The 18,705-nt window shown below is 52.8% G+C and overlaps 1 protein-coding gene across 1 annotated transcript in view; it reads right to left on the minus strand.

The window, feature by feature from the left end:
• Positions 1–18,705, minus strand: part of SPTBN5 (spectrin beta, non-erythrocytic 5) — a gene marked incomplete at both ends in the record, with an annotated part of 49,781 nt that overhangs the window by 28,321 nt on the left and 2,755 nt on the right. The window contains 12 exon segments of the mRNA XM_084240135.1: positions 137–267; positions 498–650; positions 1,291–1,491; positions 3,780–3,989; positions 4,076–4,276; positions 4,354–4,507; positions 4,716–4,948; positions 5,051–5,189; positions 7,226–7,857; positions 8,650–8,878; positions 10,037–10,194; positions 12,729–12,845. Coding sequence (XP_084096261.1) covers positions 137–267; positions 498–650; positions 1,291–1,491; positions 3,780–3,989; positions 4,076–4,276; positions 4,354–4,507; positions 4,716–4,948; positions 5,051–5,189; positions 7,226–7,857; positions 8,650–8,878; positions 10,037–10,194; positions 12,729–12,845 — 2,558 coding nt within the window.

Genomic DNA, 18,705 nt, shown 5'->3' on the forward strand with positions numbered 1-18,705 from the left:
ATCCCCATGGTCTCTCCTCCCTGTCTCTGGCATGGCCAGTCCTTCCCTTGGCTTCTCCGGAGGCAGGTGTGCAGGTTCAGGCCTGGGCACTATGTCTGGCCTGTACCCAGAACCTGCAAGCCCGTCTTGTTCTCACCTCCTCTTCAGTTCCTCCTGCCACTGCTGGATTTTGGTGGCATCCCCAGAATCTCTCTGCTTTAGCTGCTCAGCGGAGCTTCTTATCTCTGCCCAGTGACCCTTCCCCACAGCCAGGGCAGCAAGGAAGTTCTGGGGAAAGAGGACCCAGGTCTTGAGGGGCCTTTTTTCTCTTCCCACAGTGCCTTTGAGACTACAGATGACCCCTGACAGGCTCTGCTGTGGAGAGCATCCCTCTGCACACTGCATCCCTCTGGAAGGACAGGGTCAGTGTCCTCACAGTGCTGGGAGGGCTCTTTAGACACTCAAGACCAGATCCCAGCTCCCCAGGCAGAACCCCTTCAACTCTGAGGGGCTAGTACCTCATATTTGAGCTGCATGGCCTCCAAGTTGTCAGCCTGGGGCTGCACTGTTTGAAGCAGCAAAGTCTGGTTCTCCAGCCAGGACTGGAGCTCCCCACACAGTTCGGAGAAGTCAAACAAGGCCACAGCCTCTTGCAGCTGGGCCCGCCGGAGCTGTGGAGAGAGCAGCCTACAGGTGAAGATCGGCGCCCCACAGGGCACTCAGGTCCCCATCACCCCTGCACTCCTCAACCCATACCAGCAGAGGCCCCACAATAGTGGTGCCTGTCCCATTACTGGGCCCAGTGCCCATATGAGAGGTCACAGGGAGGGAGCTGGCAAGCACTGAGGGGGTGGTGGGGTAAAGGCTCTGACAAGCACGTTACACTCTCTGCCATGGGGCCTGCCTCCTCCTGCCGCCCGCCTCCTCCCCAGGCCCCCCTTTAACTTCTCCCCATCCCCAGCTGCCTCTGTGCTCCAGGCCGTCCCTCTTCCACTGGGCCTCGGGCCCTCCTTTGCATGGGTGCAGCATGGTCTCCCTGCCATCTCCCCGCCTTTGCCCACGCTCCGCTACTTGCTCAAGTCTCAGCCTTTCCTGTCCTCAGAGATGCCCTCCCCGGCCTGGCTGGCCTCCCTCTCTATGCTCCCGTCACACCCACATCCACTTCGTGACTTGGCCCGCGTCTCCTCTGCCGTGATGAAAGCTCCTTGAGGGCAGGGGCACATCGAGTCACTGCTCTGTCCCTGGGTTCAAGGCACGGGGTCTCGCACAGGACAAGTGCTCCCTGAACAAGTCTTTAGCGAGGAGCATTACCTCTGCCAGGGCCCGTAGGGCCTCGTAGTCCTGGCTCAAGCGGGCCTGTGTCTGAAGTATGGTGTCAGGGTCAAAGTCGGGGTCAGGCTCAGCTGAAGGGGTCATCTTCCAGGTGCCCCAGGGGCCAGAGTGGCAAGAAGACTCAGACCAGGCCCCTGGGTTCCTCCGGCCTTCCCTTGGAGAGCTCAGGGCAGGCAGCACCTGTGCTGACAGAGGGCAGCCTGTCAGGGGCTCCCCCCAGCAGCAATGGCCTCAACAGGATGGGGCCAGAGGTCATACCTGGGGCTCCTGCTCCTTGACAGGGCTGGGGGGGCCCTCCCAGTCCTTTGGCTCCCAGGCTTCAGGGCCCGTCTGGTGCACTGGCTCCGGGGCCTTTCCTGGCAGCCAGCTTGTCCCTAGGGCAATTTTTGGACTGCTCAGGCCCTGCTTTTCTGCTCCACCCAGAAGCTTGCCAGAGGGGGCAGGTGGGGGGAGTATTTGTGTGTGACTCGCTGCTTCCCTTGCTAGCCTTGGGCACTGGGCAAGAAGGCTGGACCCCCACTGAGGGGCCTGTGATCTTCTCAGACCCGAGCAGGACATAGGATGAGCAGATGTGCCCACTACGGCTATCAGGGTGAAACGGCCAGTCTGTTAGGAAAGGTTTCAAGGACAAGGGGTGTCTCAGCGGGCCTCGCCAGAGGAGCAGCATTTGCTCTGGAGCTGGCGTGGATGGGGGTGCTTCTCATGGGGGGTGGGCGAGCACCTTGTCTCTGCCCTTCTGGGCATCTGGCCCCAGACAAGGGTCAGACAGAGCAGGGACAGTCAGGCTGGCTCAGCATTGGGCTGAGGGGACTGAAGAGAAACAGGTACAGACACAGACTGGAAGGGGAGAAAACAAAGACGTAGAATTTCAGGAGGAGGAAGACTCAGAATTTCAGGCAGCTCGAAGTCCCTCTTTCTTCAGAGCCCAAACTGACCTTCCTGCATCCTCATCTTCAGACCGTGGATGCCTCAGGGAGCCACACAGAAAAACCTAAGCCCTTTGTTCATGACAACATGTTCGGGCTCACACGGGTCTGGGCCTGTACCTCGGCAGATGTGGCACATCTGGTCCTGTGGGCGTGGGTGCCGGCTGCCCGAAGCTGTGAAGACTTGGGTCCTGGTGATGCCCTCACCAGCCCTGCTCCAGCCTTCTGGGGACTCCCTCTACGGAGGAAGTCTGTGTTTAGCGGCCAAAGTGGCTCCTGCCCCCTAGTGTAAGGGGTTCCTTTGCACCCCCTATCCAGCACTACTGGGCAAAGCAAGGATCTGAAAATGCCAAGGAGCAGGCACACCCCTCCAGCAATGCCAGGGCTGGAGGACAGTGGAGGACACAGAATAAGGGGGAGGCAACTCCAAGTCACCTGTTTAAACGACTCAACTGGAGAAGCCGCACACAGCAGGAGGAGGGCGTGAGGCAGCATGTTAAGATGATGCGAGGGCTGGGGTTAAACACACGGTGAGGGATGAGGGCGAAACGGCCCGGAGGGCAGCTGGGGGGTCTCCCCCACAGGGCGGGTCCCTGGGAGTCATCTGGCCTCTCCAAGCCTTTGTTAGCTCCCTGCCGAGCGAGGGCGCTGGACCAGACAGCCGCTCACAGGCCGTGGATCTGTTTTCATAACCCGCTAGTTCTGTGGCCCAGGGAAGACGAGGCGAAAGGGAGAGAATGACCTTGGCTGAGCTGGCACCACAGACGTTCTGACCTGGTCACGCCGGGTGCCACAGAAATGGTCAGTGCAGGCGGGGACGGAACCCAGCGGCCTCGTTTCCACCCAGCAGCTGACTTCCCAGCCGGGCCGCCTCCCTGACAGGAGGACCCGAGTTATAACTCAGAGGGTGCGTGGGAAGTGGCTGGGCACAGCCCTGGGTCTGGGGCATGGAGGGTCCTCCGGGATGAGGATGGAGGAACCAGGGATTTACATGAGTTATACATCTGGAGTTGCGCACAGTGTCTGGAAAGGGGGCTGCAAACCCTGCACGTGTTTTTTAAAAAACTGGGTGGTGAGTGAGCTGATGGGTGGATCAGGAAAGCAGTCTGAAGTGGTAACTAGGTCACCCCAGACCTACCAAGGCCCCGTCAGGAGAGAGTCAAGCAAGGCTTAAGGGTGAAAGGTTACCCGAGGGCTGGCTGTGAAAGTAGAGACCTTCCTGGAGGAAACTGATTATCACCTGACAGCTGAGCAGAGAGGGAAGCCACCCCTGCACCTTGGCCCACACCCCGCGATTAGACCTGGCACAGACTGTACTTGAAAGACCCACACCTCTGGGCTGACAGGACCCCACTAACTCCAGACTTGGGCAAGGTGAGAGGTTGCTTAGGAAGGGGTGGGGGTGGGGAGTGAGGCCCCCCCCAAGTCAAGGGATGGTTAAGATTCCAGGAACAGGGGCCACAGAACTTCCCCCGAGGCCTCGGGCATGCTTGGCTCCAGAGGCCTGTGATTCTGGGTCGCCTTCCAGCACCTAGTACTTACCCTCAAGGTGAGCGCTGCCCTGGTGGCTGCCCGAGCCTGCTGGTCCAGCCAACCCAGCTCCTCAGCAAAGGCACAGACTGAGCTCTCCAGCCACAGGTGACTCTGCAGCAGAGCTTGGGCCGCCAACGGGTCCTGCTCGCAGGGTGCCCTCTCCAGCCGGGACCGCTGCGCACACAGCCACGCCGCCGCCTCCGCTGCATCAGCCAAGTACTGCAGGAGGAGAGCAGGCTGGGAGTTTGTGGGGGGCTAGAGGGGTGGGACGCTACTGGTCAGCCACAGCTGCCAGGCCCCGCTACCTGCCGAAGGAGCAGGGCTGCATGAAACCGGACTCCCCGACCGGCTGCCCAGGCCCGGAGCTGCTGCCACGCGCCCTGCACCGCCTCGGCTTGTTCTCGGGGGTCTGGCTGTATCGGGGGCCCGAGGGCCGCTAGGTCGTAGGCCGTCCGCATTAGAGGGGCTAACACAGCCTGGTGGCTGTGTAACTCGGCCTCCAGAACCTGGGAGAGCAGAAGTGCAGAAGTGAGGGGTCACAGGAGGTGGGCAGGGAGGTGGGGACTCGGGGGACGGCAGGCACCTTGTGTTTCCGCAGGGCCACTGCGCTCTCACTGAGACTCTGGCCCAGGGCCACGTTCTCCATCAGCTCTCTGCGCGTCCTCAGCCAAACTTCCTCCTCCTCACAGCTGTGCAGGAATTCTGCCCTCTGCAGGCTCAGCTCCAGCTGGGCCCGCCTGAGGAAAAACAAGGCTTGCTGAGTGGGGTCAGACACTCCCACTTAGGAGTTTTCCCTGGATGACTCTACAAAGAAGACAGAGGCCTTAGCAGTGAGGGTCAGTGAAGAGGAAGTTGCCAAGCCAGCGATCTTTTAACCTGGGCAGGAGGAAATTTGGATCCCAGAAAAGTTCTGCAGAAGGCAGGGGAGTTAGGGTGGGCTCTTACCGGGCCCTGACAAGAGCCCCTAGGCTCTGGTGGAACTGGAGCAGTTCTGGGACCTTGGCCTGCAGCGCCTCCACGCTGACGCCCAGAGAGGAGTCCAGCCCCACAGTCTGGTGGGCAAGGCGGTTCACATGGGCTCTGTGGGCTGAGACCTGGGCCTCCAGCACCTCCTGCCCCTGCAGCAGCGTCGCCACCTCCGCCAGCTGCTGCCCACAGGCTGGGGAACTGACCAGCACCTGAAAGGGATAAGCGGTCACTGCAGTCCTGAAGAGCTGGGTCTCCATGGGTGCCAGCACACCCTGCTGTGTTCCCCAAAGCTCTGCTGGTCCAGGGCCCACCTGCAGCTCCTTGAGCTGGTTGGAGACAACCTCCACCTCCTGCAACAGGCTCAGCACAGCCTGCAGGCCCGCCACCTGTCTCCTCTGCCCTTGGAGACGTTGAAGGAGCCGCTCCCAGCGCTGGGTGATCTCCAACTGCCTGGAGGACAGGAGAATAAGGGTGGTCTCCACGGGGCTGCGGCAGGGATGTTGCCTTGGGGTTTCAGCTAGTGGGGAGACTTGGATGCCCTGGTGGAGCCCAAGCTAGTGGGCAGAGTGTGTGGGCCTGAGCAGCATAGCTTGGGGTACATAGGGCATAGCTTGGGGTGCATAAGGCAGGCTGTCCCTACTCCTTAGAAACAGGCAGTGATCCCAGAAGGGCCTGGAGGTTTTGGCCTTCACAGTGCCCCCTAAACTTCTTTTCAGTCCTGTAGGGTAAAGAAAATGTCAGGCTTTTCTGCCCTTCCGCCATCAGGATAGATGATGGATCCTTGTCCTGAATGCATGCCTGATGGCGGGCACCTGGAATAGGGTGTGGGCATAGGTAGATGGGATTCAGCTGAGTAAAGACTGTGCTTTTAAGGGCGGCGTCACGGGGGGACGCCAGCAGCCCCAGCCAGCAGCAATAGAAGCAGCAGCAGAACCTGAAGGAGAAGCCGAAGCAGAAGCAGAGAACGCCAGAGAGCCCAGATAGAGTGAAGACTTGCTGGGGGCTGGGAGGTCTGCCAGCCTCCCAGCCCCCCAGCCAGCACCCCTGCCTGCCATATGCCTGGTGAACCCCCAATAAAAAACCTGCAAAACTACTGAGGACTCTGACTCCTCCTTTACCCGGTCTGCATGGGATCAGAAAACCTGCACTGTGTCCAGTCCTGCCCTTACAAGTCCCTTCCTCAGTGGATGGCGACTCCAACCTTCTAGGTACTCAAACTAAAATCTTGTTAAGTCACTTTCTCACACCCAGCATCTGATCTATTGCACCCATGGGTTACCAATCCTCTTGGATTCAGAATTCATCCAGACCCTCACCATTTCTCATCACCTCCATTGCTTCCCCGGCCTGGATGGTAGCCATAGCTGGGTGACTGTTCTCTCTGCTTCTGCCTTTGCCCCTTTAGTCTATACCCTGCCTGGCACCCAGAGTGATCATCATGAAACAAAAATTAGATTGTGACCCTCCAGTGATTCCCCATCTTTTTCTGAGTAAAATCCAAATCATGGGCCTCCCCGGTGATGCAATGGGATGAATGCGGAGCTTTGAAGCTCTCCGCAGCTCCTGCAGTGCAGGTTCGATGCCAGCCAACCAGGGAGCTACCCACATGGCATGGCAGACCTCTCCTGTCTCACCCACTGCTCCCCTCAGCAGTGTATTTCAGTCAGTCTGCCTGTTCCCCGCTCTGTCTCCGGTGAATCCTCTCACCCTCCCGTGCCTTTGGCCTGTACCCCAGTTCTTGTATAAAAATAAATAAATCTTTTTTTAAAAAATCTGTAAAAAAAAAAAAAAAAATCCAAGTTGTTACTGCGCCCTGGGGGTTTCAGCGTGACCTATGCCCCCATTTTTTGCATGCACCTCCCTGACTTCAACTGTGCCTTGCTCACTTTGGCCAATACTGGCTCCAGGTTATTTTTCAAACAGGCCAGGCATGCGCTCACCTGAGGACACTGCCCCACCTGTTCCCTCTGCTCGTGCAGTCGGTCCCCATGTCCATACGGCCACTGCCCTCACTCCTTTCTGGTCTCTGCTCAAAAGTAACCCTCCTCTGGCCACCAATCTAACCCGCCCCCACCTTTCCCTGTCCGGTCACCTCTCCTGCCTTACTCTCCTTTTTAAAAACCATGATCTCACATGCTAGATGTTTTTTGGATTCATTTTCCTCAGGAGTGTGAAGTTCCATAAAGAGAGGGTTTCTGTTTGTCCTCATCATGCTAAGTCTCTGGCAGCCAGGACAGTGCTTGGGACACAGTCGTCACTCAACAAATGCTTGTTTGGTAAATGAATGAAGATGCAACTACTTTACCAAAGGGGTAAAGTATGGGTGGTGGAATTTCAGGCATCCGTGGGAGCTGGATCTTCTTAAAGGGATACCTGAACCCATAAATACCCCTTTTCTCTGAACAGGAATGGACATAGACAAAGACAGAGGTGTAGAAGGAAGGCCTTAGCCTATTTTGGGGGCGGTTCAAGTGCCAGGGTCTCACCTCTGGGCCACGCCGGCCCAGTCATGGTACTGCTCCTGCCGGAGGATGTCGGCTATCTCAGCCAGGGCCTGGAAGCGCCCGTCCTGGGGCAGGACACCTGCCTCCAGCATGCCCAGCCTCTGGGCAGCTGCTTCCACTGTGACTGGGCTGGCCGGCAGGGCTGCAGCCTGGTCCAGCACCTGTTCTGTGTTTGCCAGAAAGTTCTCCCTGAGGGCTGCCTTGCGCTGGAAGCGACGGGCCAGAGTTTCCAGCCGCTCTAGCTGCAATAGCCTCTGCTGCAGGGCCTGGCTCCGCAAGGCTTCTGCCCGCTCCAGGTCTGCCCAGTGCTGGGACAGCACCACAGGGCCCAGGCCCTCCCGAGGCAGGAAGGGCCTGCGGTTCTGGGCCCGGAGTGCGGTCTGCAGCCGGAAGAGTAGGGCCTCCGCGGCCCCTCGCTGTTGCAGCCGGGGTGGCTTCTCCTGAGCGCGGAAGGAGGCAAAGGCTGCCAGTAGGTGGCGCATGGCTGGCACGGCGTTGGGGAAATCCCTCGCCTCCAGCTGGGCCTGCGTCTTTGCAACCCAGCACAGCAGGTCGGTCGCCAGCTGCTCGTACTGGGCCTGCAGCTCCTCTGTCTCCTGGAGCTGCCGCAGGGTCTGGTGGAGGACATGGGAAGGGCTCAGGCCTGGAATGGGGACACTCTCCTTTTGGGCGCTGAGCCAGGGCAGGGGTTACTGCCAGTTCCCAGCCAGGGTTGCCCAGCTGGGCAGTAACTCCTTCCTGTAGCTGAGGATGCTCTGAAGTGGGGGCCCTCCCAGCCCCGAGAGGAGCAGGTCTGCCTGTATTGCCCACTCGAACTGAGGGTGTCGGGGGCTCCCTTGGTCTTATTTCACCCCATTTGGCCTCATCTCTGGGGGTTGAGGCACTTCAGGCTGTTCTTTTTCTGAGCCTGCTCTTCCTCCCCTGAGGTCCCCTCTCCCCTAAAGCAGTTCAGAGCCCTTGGTCTGACTCAGTGCGCCCCAGGCTCAGCTGAGACACCAACCCTGAGAGCAGCTCCCCCTCGTCTCAGCCGCACCAGCATGCCCACAGTAAAGGGAAGCCCCAGACCTGGGCTTGGCCCAGCCCAGCCGCTTCAGACACTCAGTTCTCAAAGCCTTTTTAACCCCATGAGGAGTTTAACCACCTGCGAGAAGAAGGGCGGGCAGGGGCTGTAGGGGACGCAGCCCACCTGACTTTCCCTGCTGCCGGGCACTGTGCTCACACGGCCTGCTGCTGCCCTGGTGCTGCCATCTCCACTTCACAGCCAGAGCACAGCGAGGGTGGGTGACAAGGCCAAGGCCACACAGCTAGGGAGCGGCACAGGCAGGCACCAAACCCAGGTATGCCTGACTCTGGAGCCCAGGCTCACCGCCCCCTCACCTGGACGCCGCTTTCCCTTTATCACCAACCTTAGCGAGTCTCCTCTGGAGAGTCTGCCCCTGGTGCAGGCGGGAGAAGTGGTGGTAGTAGAAGGAGATGTAGGTCATGATGGAGCGCTCATCGGGCTGTGGGGCCGCCATGTCTTCGGGGTCCAGCAGCTGAGCAATGCCCAGTTCCTGCTCAGCCACTCGGAAAGCAAGGCAGAGGTTGTGCAGAGGCTGGTCAGGGTGCAGAGAATGGTAGTCCAGCAGGTCTGGCCTGGACAGAGAGCAGGCAGGGCTCCTCAGCAGAACAATCTACTGCTTTTGTAAGAGCGTGGTCCCCAGGAGAAGGTGAGGGTGGAGCTGAGCAGGGAGGAGAAGCTGCAGAGGAGACTGAGAAGGGAGGAAGCAGGATGGAGCCAGGAGGAGACCTGGAGGAGGCATGTGGAGCAGAGAGACATGTGAAGAAACTGCACTTGCCTTTTGGTCATGGACTGGGTGACACAGATGTGGGTGAGACCCGTGGGGAGGTGACAATGGCAGCTTTTATCTTGATTTCGGCTTTGCTCTTTTCCCTCAGGCTTGTTTTGTTGTTTCTGACCCTTTTCTGTGGGTCCCTGCCGAAAAGTGCTTTAGAATCGTGGCAGGTTTTTGGGCCTTGCTGTGGGCCAATCCTCTTTGGCTGGACATTTACACACGAGGGGATGGGTAACTCTGGGTGCCAGCTTTAGAAACTCTATTCTTTGTCTTGTCTGTATCGCACACTAACTGTATTAAAGTTCCTTTCCATTGAAGGTCTTATATGTTCTGTCTTAATGCAGCAGATGGCAGAACCTATTTAGAGCAGGCAGGTTTGGGGGTCCTGGGGTGTCCCTCTCCCTGCCCTGTAACACTTTGGTTTAGGTAGACTTGTTAAAAATGCAGACAAGCTCCAATTGGTCATTTACACCAAAAGGCAGTTATACTTGCTGTTAACCAGCTGCCCCCTGCCAGTCCTCTGAGACCCTGGTTGGAGGAATGGGGCTCTGATAGGAGGTAAAGCTGATTGGCTCAGGGGCCGGGCCCCAGGGTTGGGGAAAGCTCCCAAAGAGCAGGCACTTGCCAGGGAGAAAACTACGAAGAGACAAGAGGGACAGAGAAAACGGCCAAAGGCAAAGCAGGTCAAAGGCAAAGCAGGCCAACTCCATGCAATTTCCTAGGACAGGTAGGGAGAGGACGGTCATGGAGCAGGGCCTCAGGTAGCAGCCCTCTGTATTTCTGTGCCCATTTCTGTTCTTAGGGTACAGGGGCGAGAGGGGTGTGGGGGAAGGGGCAGGTTAAGAAGCAAGCCCTGGAGCACCAGACTCAGTGGGAGGAGGCCTCTAGGAAGAAGGCTGAGGCCTGCCTCAGGCCAGGTCAGGGCAGGGGATGCTGGGTATGGTTCCCTCATACATACCTGTGGGCGTGGATGAGCGCCCCAAAGCCAAGCCCGTCGCTCCAGCTGCGGGAGAAGTCAGTGATATTGACGTTGGCATAACTGGCTGTCTTCCGCTGGCACCAGACCAGCAGAGCTTCCTTGGCGGACAGCAGGACTGCACTGGCCCCAAACTCCTCCTGGCAGGACAGGCTGTGGGTCACCATGCAGGGCCAGGGGTTGGGGGGACACAGAACCTGCAGGTCTCAAGGGCCCGGCATGATTTTGATTCGCTCCCCTACCTAAAAGTGGGTGCTGACTCCCCTCTTTTCAGAGAACCTGGTTTTGGATTTTATCTATGGTGGGTAGAGATTGGGGATGAGAGAAATTGTCTTTCTAAGGAAACCGGGTGCTTAAAAGCGGTCATCTCCAAGCAGCTGGCTTTGAGCTGCACCTGGTGAGAACAGCAGCAGTGGCTCCTGTCTCTCTGTCTGCGGCATTGTGCTAAGTCACCCTGGGTGCACACAGTCGCCAACGGCCTGCCCCCCATCCCCCCGGTACAGGCTTTCTGCCTCCCAGGCGCCGGCCTGTGCACCGTGGCTCTCCTACCACGCGGCTACTATTACATTCACATCCTGGGATGACATGACCAGGTGCAGGTCCCGCCACTGCTAGGGGGAGGGGCCCCCACCTGAGTGCCGAGCCCATCTGTACCACCTCCATGGCTGCCTGAGGGCAGAAGTGCTGTTTCTTCAGGCTGGTGAATGACTCTATCTGGGTCCAATCCCCATCCCTGCTTGTTCCTTTAATAGCATCTGTTCTGCCACCCCTGGCCTCCCACTGCCTTCTAGCCCCAGTCCCTGTCCTTCTCAAGGCGGTGCTCTCTCCTTCCATCCACTCCCTCCCTTACCCTCACACCCCAAAGGCTCCCTTCTGCTCCCCCCTTCTTTATTCTCTATGTTCTCCTCCCCACCAATTCCTGTTTATAAACTCAAAATGTGCAAGCACTGCAGCCTGCATTTCCTCCCCTGCCCTTTGGGCCCCAGAGCTTGGGTAGGAAGGACCTAGAGGCAGCAGAGCGGGGAGGGATGGGGTAAGGTGGAGGGGAGGGGGCCCCCAAGGCCTGGGGACCAGCCTCTGGCACAGTGAGGCTACCTGGATGCCCCGAGCAGCTGGGCTGGGCTGGCAGATGCTAACCGGGAGAAATTTGGTGGATGGGCAAGGCAGGGAGTGGGGGCAGCCTGGCCGCAGGCGCTTGCAGGGAGCAGGACCCGCGATGGCTGCAGACAAGCAGCGCCACAGGGAGGATGGTGGCTGGCCAGCCAGTGAGGGAGACCTGCTGCCCTCCAGGAGAGAGAGGCAGGCACGCCCGGCCCTCCGCGGGCGGAGGAGGGTAGTGTCGTTTGCTGGGCGGGCTCGCTGTCAGAAAGTCACCCGTCCTTTGCTCACACAGGGGCCTTAGGCGCTGTGGACACAGGCGGGCAGGCGCCCCGCTCTCGGGGGCTCACAGCCGCATGGGGAACTCAAGGGCCCTTCTGGACGGGAGCCGTGTCTGTGACTTCTTCTCGCTAGGCCTTCTCCAGGGTGGCTTCCCTAGCCTACTGGAATGCAGCCTTAGGTGATGTTTTGGAAACCATTAAGCTATGAAAATTGATCAGTGTCAGGACTGTATGTTTTTGCTCTTTCTTTTTTTTAAAGATTTATTTATTTATTTATACAAGCACTGGGTACAGTCAGAAGCGCGGGAGGGTGAGAGAATTCACCAGAGCCAGAGCGGGGAGCAGAGCAGGCAGAAGGACCGAAGTACACTGCTGAGGGGAGCAGCGGGCGGCAGGAGAGGTCTGCGCGCCATGTGGGACCCTCCTCCGGTGGCCGGGGAGCAGCCGGGGATTGAACAGGCGCTGCAGAGGCTGCGGGCAGCTTCACAACCCAGCGCTCAACCGCTGCGCCACCGGGGAGGCTCTGTGTTTGCTCTTTCTGACCCAATTGTAGGAAAATAAGACGTAGAAAGGAGGAATATGGGGGAGCATCTCTTTGGTCTTCAGGATCCTGGGGATGAGGGAACCTCCAGGGTGGGATGCCCTCATATGTTTAATTTCCCCCAATTAGGTACAATGAAACTTACAGGTTTTCAGTACCCATGAGGGAACAATAAATTGGATGTGACAGGCAGGCGCTGGGCAGTCACCCTGACCCCTCACCAGGAAATGACTGTCTCAGAGCAGGTTGAAAGCCCATGAGTCTGGGCCTCCTTGGCGGTGCAGGCGGTTGAATAAGCACAGTGCTATGAAGCTGTTTGCAGCCTCTGCAGCACAGGTGTGATCCTGGCCGGCCGGGGAGCTACCCACACGGCACAGCAGACCTCTCCCGTCTCGCCCTCTGCTCCCCTCAGCAATGTATGTCAGTCAGTCTGCCTGTTCCATTCCCTGCACTGTCTCTGGTGAATCCTCTCACCCTCCCGCGCATCTGGCCTATACCCCAGCTCTCATATGCATGAATAAATAAATCTTTAAAAAAAAAAAGAAAGCCCATGAGTCTGTTTCTCACTTCAGCATATCACAGTCTCTGACAGTCTGGCTTCCTGGCTATGGTTGAACAGTGGGTACTGCCCGCATGATGCCAAGGATCTACTGCAGGGATCAGAGAAGGCAAGGGGAACAGCCCTGTCCCTAGGGAACTAGGTGAGGCCAGGGCCGAACTGGGCTGGATAACTGGGCCCTGGGCACTGACATACCCTGTCCAGGGAGATGTGAGAGATCTGGAAACGCAGAATGATGACCCAGATCAGTCCCAGGATGAGCGTCTGGTCTCCATCCACGATGTTCTCTGGCCCAATGAAGGGTATTGGCACCTGTGGGAATAGTTGGCTGTGCTCAGCCCTGAGGCCTGCAGGGGGCTGACGGTTAGATGGGAGGGTCCTGGGATCCCTCCTCTAGCCAGGAAACCCCCAAGGCAGAGGCAGGCAGGGCACAGGATTGGTCAAGTGAAGGCTTTCTAAGTGGATGGGGCTTTGGTCCCAAGCTCACCTGGGTCAAGTTCCAATCTAGTGAAATGGGGTCAACCCTTGGGCTGGCAAGACTCCGCCATGTAGGCGACAGGTGAACCCAGACCAAGGTCAGTGGTTCAGTTATGGGCCATGGAAACAAGGACACTCGATAGCAAGATGTGTGCTCAAGTGACAACAGCAACTGTTTACCTCCACCTCACACAGTCTCCAGGGACTCCCTGGGTCTCTGACTCTTACTCGAATCTCAGTTATCTTCATCAGTGTTCCATATCCTATTAAAAACCTAGACTCGAGCGGTGGTTCAAGATGGTGATGTAGCAAGTTACTGGATTCAACTCCCATGGACACACCAAATATACAGCTATATATGGACAAATTCTTCTGGAAAAATATCTGAGAAAGAGCTGAACAGCTCCTCCACCCTAAGGGACAAAAGGACATGGGCATCCCTGGTGGTGCAGGGGTTAAGTCTCAGCACTATGAAGCTATCAGCAGTCACTGCAGCACAAGTTCGATCCCCGGCCAGGTGTGGGTTTGATCCCCACCCACATGGTGCAGCAGACCTGTCCCGACTCGCCTGCTGCTCCCCTCAGGGGTGCTTCTGGTCCATCTGCCTGTTCTGCTCCCCACTCTGTCTCTGGTGAATCCTCTCACCCCTGCACCTCTGGCCTAAATACACCCCAGTTCTTGTATGCATAAATAAAAAAAGTAATCTTAAAAAGACAGGAGGATGATATCAAAATGGGTTGGTGCAATAGAGATGTGGCCTTGCTGAGAAATGCCCCTCTCCAGATGCAGTGTGCCCAAGTTAGGAAACATCTGACAAATAGGCAGCTATCCTGAGAAATGAGGGTCATGTGCCCCATATCAGGTAATCCATTCCTTCCAATCTGCACTGGAGAGACAGGTTCCCCCAAACACCTAGCTTTTAAAGCCAATGGGGCTTGTGACCAGGAGACCCCAAAGGCAGTGGGGAACAGAGAGTCTGCTCATAAAGGACAAACACACAGACTCACTCATACCAGGACCCAGTGCAAAAGTAGCCATTTGAAAAGCATCCAAGTCATGAAAAAGACTCATTAGTTAATTCAAAGTATCTCTCAGAGGCAAGGTTTTGCTGGAACTATTGAGGATGGAGCCAGTGGCACACATTATTTTTGTACTTGCATGCCACCTTACTGGCACCAGCTTTGGAGAGAGCCATGTTAGCATTCTCCTTATCTTACTAGAGTCACTGGAGTCTCCATCCTCTCTCCCCTACTCCCAACACCAGCCTGCTGTGCTGCTGAGTGCAGCCAGGTTATCAACAGTCCCAGCGCTGGCTGTCTTGGCACCACTGAAGCCTGAGGCTCTCTTAGGGAATGTAGGCCAGGGATGCTACCTTTTAAAACATTTAAAAAAAATTTATTGATGAGTCCAGTAACTTGCTGCATCACCATCTTGAACCACCCCTGGAGTCTGAGTGTTGTTTTTTTTTTTAAAGATTTATTTGTTTATGCATACAAGAACAAAAGTGGCAATAATAACTAAAACTATAGTAGTAAAAGAGACACAAAAGGATGTAAAATGTGAAATAAAAAACATAAGATCCAGGGGAGGAATGTAGAATTTTAGAATGAGTTCAAAATTAAGTTGCTATTACTTTGAAATAGAATGATATATAGAAAGGATGCTATATGTGAACCTTAGAAAAGAAAGAAAATCTCAGATCAAAATCCCCAATGAAGACAGAAGCAAAAAATCTCAACAAAATATTAGCAAACTGAATTCAATAATACATTGAAGAGGATCATATAAAATGAGCAAAAGCAATTCATTCCAATGATGGAAGGATGGTATATAATATTTGCGAAACAATCATGATATATCACAGCAACAAAATGTAGGAAAAAAATCCTATCAATGAATGCAGAAAAAGCTTTGACAGCATTGGTGTGATAAAAAATCTCTACAAAATGGGCATAGAGGCACTACATAGCTCAATATAACAAAAGTCATATGTGACAAGCCCACAGCTAACATTACATTCAATTATGAAAAGCTGAATGCCTTTCCTCTAAGATTGAGAATAATACAATGATTCTTACTCTCACAGCTTTTATTCAACATAGTCCTGCCCAGAGCAATTGGGCAAGAAAAAAAAAAGGCAAAACAAATTAAGTAATAAATAAAAAGTATTCAAATTGGAAAGGAAGACGTGAAACTGTTACTATTTGCATATGACCTGATTTCATATAGAGAAAATCCTGAAGAGCCCACCTAAAAAACTGTGAGATCTAATAAGTGAATTCAGTACAGTTGTAGGATACAAAATCAATATACAAAAATTGGCTCTGTGTCTATAACCAGGAATGAAGTATCAGAAAGAAAAATTAAGAAAACAACCCAATTTATGATGCATCAAAAAGAATAAAATATCTAGGGATGTGTAATCAAGTAAGTGAAAGACCTGTATAATGAGAATATTAACAAATTGAAGACAAAAAAATAGAAGGAATTCCATGCTCATACACTGCAGGAGTTAATATTGTTAAAACACTGACATTACCCACAGCAATCTACAGGTTCAGTGCAATCTGCACCAAAATTCCAATGGCATTTTCCACAGAAATAAACAACCCCAAAAGTTGCATGGAACCAGAGCCTCCCTGGTGGTGCAAGGGGTTAAGATGCAGCATTATGAAGCTATCCACAGCCACTGCAGCACAAGTTTGATCCCTGGCCAGGGAGGTGGCCCACATGGCTCAGCAGACCTCTCCTGACTCACCCGCTGCTCCCCTCAGCAGTGTGTTTTAGTCAATCCACCTGTTCTGCTCCCCACTCTGTCTCTGGTGAATCCTCTCACCCCCCTACATCTCTGGCCTGTACCCCAGGTCTTGTATACACAAATAAATCTTAAAAAAAAATTGAATATAAAAATAAAATTTATTATTTAAAAAAATAAAACATAAAAAAAAAATTGTATGGACCCACAAAAGATCCCAAACAGCCAAAGTAATTTTGAGAAAGAAGAATAAAGCTAGAGCCTCCCTGGTGGCGCAAGGGGTTAAGATGCAACCTATGAATCTGTCCGCAGCCATTGCAGCATAGGTTCGATCCCCGGCATCATGTTCCCTGATTTCAAATTAGATTACAAAGTTATACTAATTGAAAAATTTTGGTATTAGCATTTAAACAAAGAAACATAGATCAATAAAACAGAAGCAAGCATAGAAAGGAATCTATGCATATACAGCAACTAATTTAGAACAAAAGAGGCAAAAAAATACAATGGGGAAAAGAATCTCTTCAATCAATGATATTGAGAAAACAGGACAGTCACATGCAAAAGAATGAAACTGGACCAGTATCTTACCTCCTACAAAAAAAAAAAAAAGATGCAATGATTAAAGACAAGACTGTACAGCTGAAGCCATAAAATTCCTAGAGGGAAAAAACATATGCTCCTTGGCATTGGTGTTAGCAATATTTTTCTGACTCCAAAGACAAGGGCAACAAAAGGGACTATATGAAATTAAAAAGTTTTACACCAAGAAGCAAACCAGCAACAAAAAAGGAAAGCACAATCTACTGAATGGGAGAAGATATTCACAAATCCTGTATCCATAATGGTTAATATCTAAAATATACTAAGAAGTCACACAATTCAATTTTTAAAAATCAGATTTAAAAATAGGCTGAAGAAGTTAATAGACATTTTTCTAAAGAAGACTTACAGATGGCAAACAGGCACAGGGAAAGATACTCAATGTATCATCAGGGAGATGCAAATTGAAACCACTGTGAGTTATCATCTCACCTGTTGGAATCAATATCCTCAAAAGACAAGAAATAAGAAGCACATTAATTCCAAAGAGCACCTGCACCCCTATGTTTATAGCAGCACTATTTACAATAGCTAAGCTATGGAAACAACCCAAATACCCAAAAATAGATGACTGGATCAAGAAGATGTGGTCCATATACACCATGGAATATTACTCAGCAATCAAAAAAGATAAACACATGTAGTTTGCAGCAACATGGATGGCGCTGGAAGGGATCATGCTCAGCGAAATAAGCCAGAAAGAAAAAGAAAAATACCGGATGGTCTCACTCAGAGCAGAATTTAGAAAACCTAAACAAGGAACCAGGAAAAAGACTAATTAATACAAAGTAAAAAAATCAACAAGCAACTATAAACCAGAGACTCACTATGGGGTGGGGTGCAGGCAGGGAGAGGAAAGATTAGGGTCAAAATTAGGGGGGCTGCAATTGTATGGGGAATATAACCAAAATGAAAATGCATACATTGTGCAAAAATGAAAAATGATGTAAGAATTATACAAAATAAAATATTAAAAAAAAAAGAAGTGCAGACACAGATGTGGAGAAAAGGGAACACTGCACATTGCTGGCGGGGATGTAAGTTGGTGCAGCTGCTATACCACGCAGCGTGACGTTTCCTCAAAAATTAAAAATAGAATTATCGGATGATTCAGCCATTTCATTTATGGGTATTTGCTCAAATAAAATGAGGACTCTAATTCAAAAAGTATATGTGCCTTTATGTCCACTGCAGCATTATTTACAATAGCCAAGTTATGGAAGCCACCCGAGTGTCCCCTGATGGATGATGTGTAAAGTCACAGGGTGCTTAATGGCAGGGGCATACACTGAGAAATGTTTTATTAGGTGTTTTCATTGTTGTGCTAGTGCCATAAGGTGTAATTTCACAAACTGATACAGCAGAATATACACATAGGCTATATAGTGTAGCTACTGGGACCACTGTTGTATATATAGTTGTCATTGATGGAAACATTTTTTATTTAAAAAAATTTTTTTTATATATATATTTTAAAGATTTATTTATTTATGTTTATTTATTTATTTATACCAGCACTGGGTACAGTCAGAAGCACGGGAGGGTGAGAGAATTCACCAGAGCTAGAGTGGGGAGCAGAGCAGGCAGAAGGACCGAAGTACACTGCTGAGGGGAGCAGCGGGCGGCAGGAGGGGTCTGCACGCCATGTGGGACCCTCCTCCGGTGGCCGGGGAGCAGCCGGGGATCGAACCGGTGCTGCAGAGGCTGCGGGCAGCTTTGCAACCCAGCGCTCAACCGCTGCGCCACCAGGGAGGCCCTAAAAAAATTTTTTTTCACAATCAAAACAACCTTTTTTTTTTCTTTTTCTTTTTTTTTTCCCTTCTGGCTTGACTTTATTTTTTTCATCTTTAAAAATTTTTTTTAAATATTTTACATTACAACCCAAATGCCCAAAAACAGATGACTGGATCAAGAAGATGTGGTACATATACACCATGGAATATTATTCAGCAATCAAAAAAGATAAACTCATGCCATTTGCAGCAATGTGGATGGAACTAGAAGTAATTATGCTCAGTGAAATAAGCCAGAGGGTAAAAATATATCAGATGGTTTCACTTATAGCAGGAATATAGGGGAACCCAATAAGACATCCGTGTAAAAAAATAATAACAGTACAAAACACAACAAAGCAAAAACAGACAATTATAAATCAGAGACATGCTGCGGGGAGGAGGAGGAGAGGGGTCAGCGGGAGGGAGGGAGGAGCACAGGGGACTGAGGTGATGGTGCACAGGTGCATTGGGGAAGGAAACTCTCTGGGGACTCACACCTGAAGGGTGGGGGGGAAGCAAATATTGTTTAAAAATGAACAATGATGGAAATGTTTTTTAAAGC

Source organism: Talpa europaea (genome assembly GCF_964194135.1).
Source record: "Talpa europaea genome assembly, chromosome: 8".
NCBI classification, from domain to species: domain Eukaryota; kingdom Metazoa; phylum Chordata; class Mammalia; order Eulipotyphla; family Talpidae; genus Talpa; species Talpa europaea.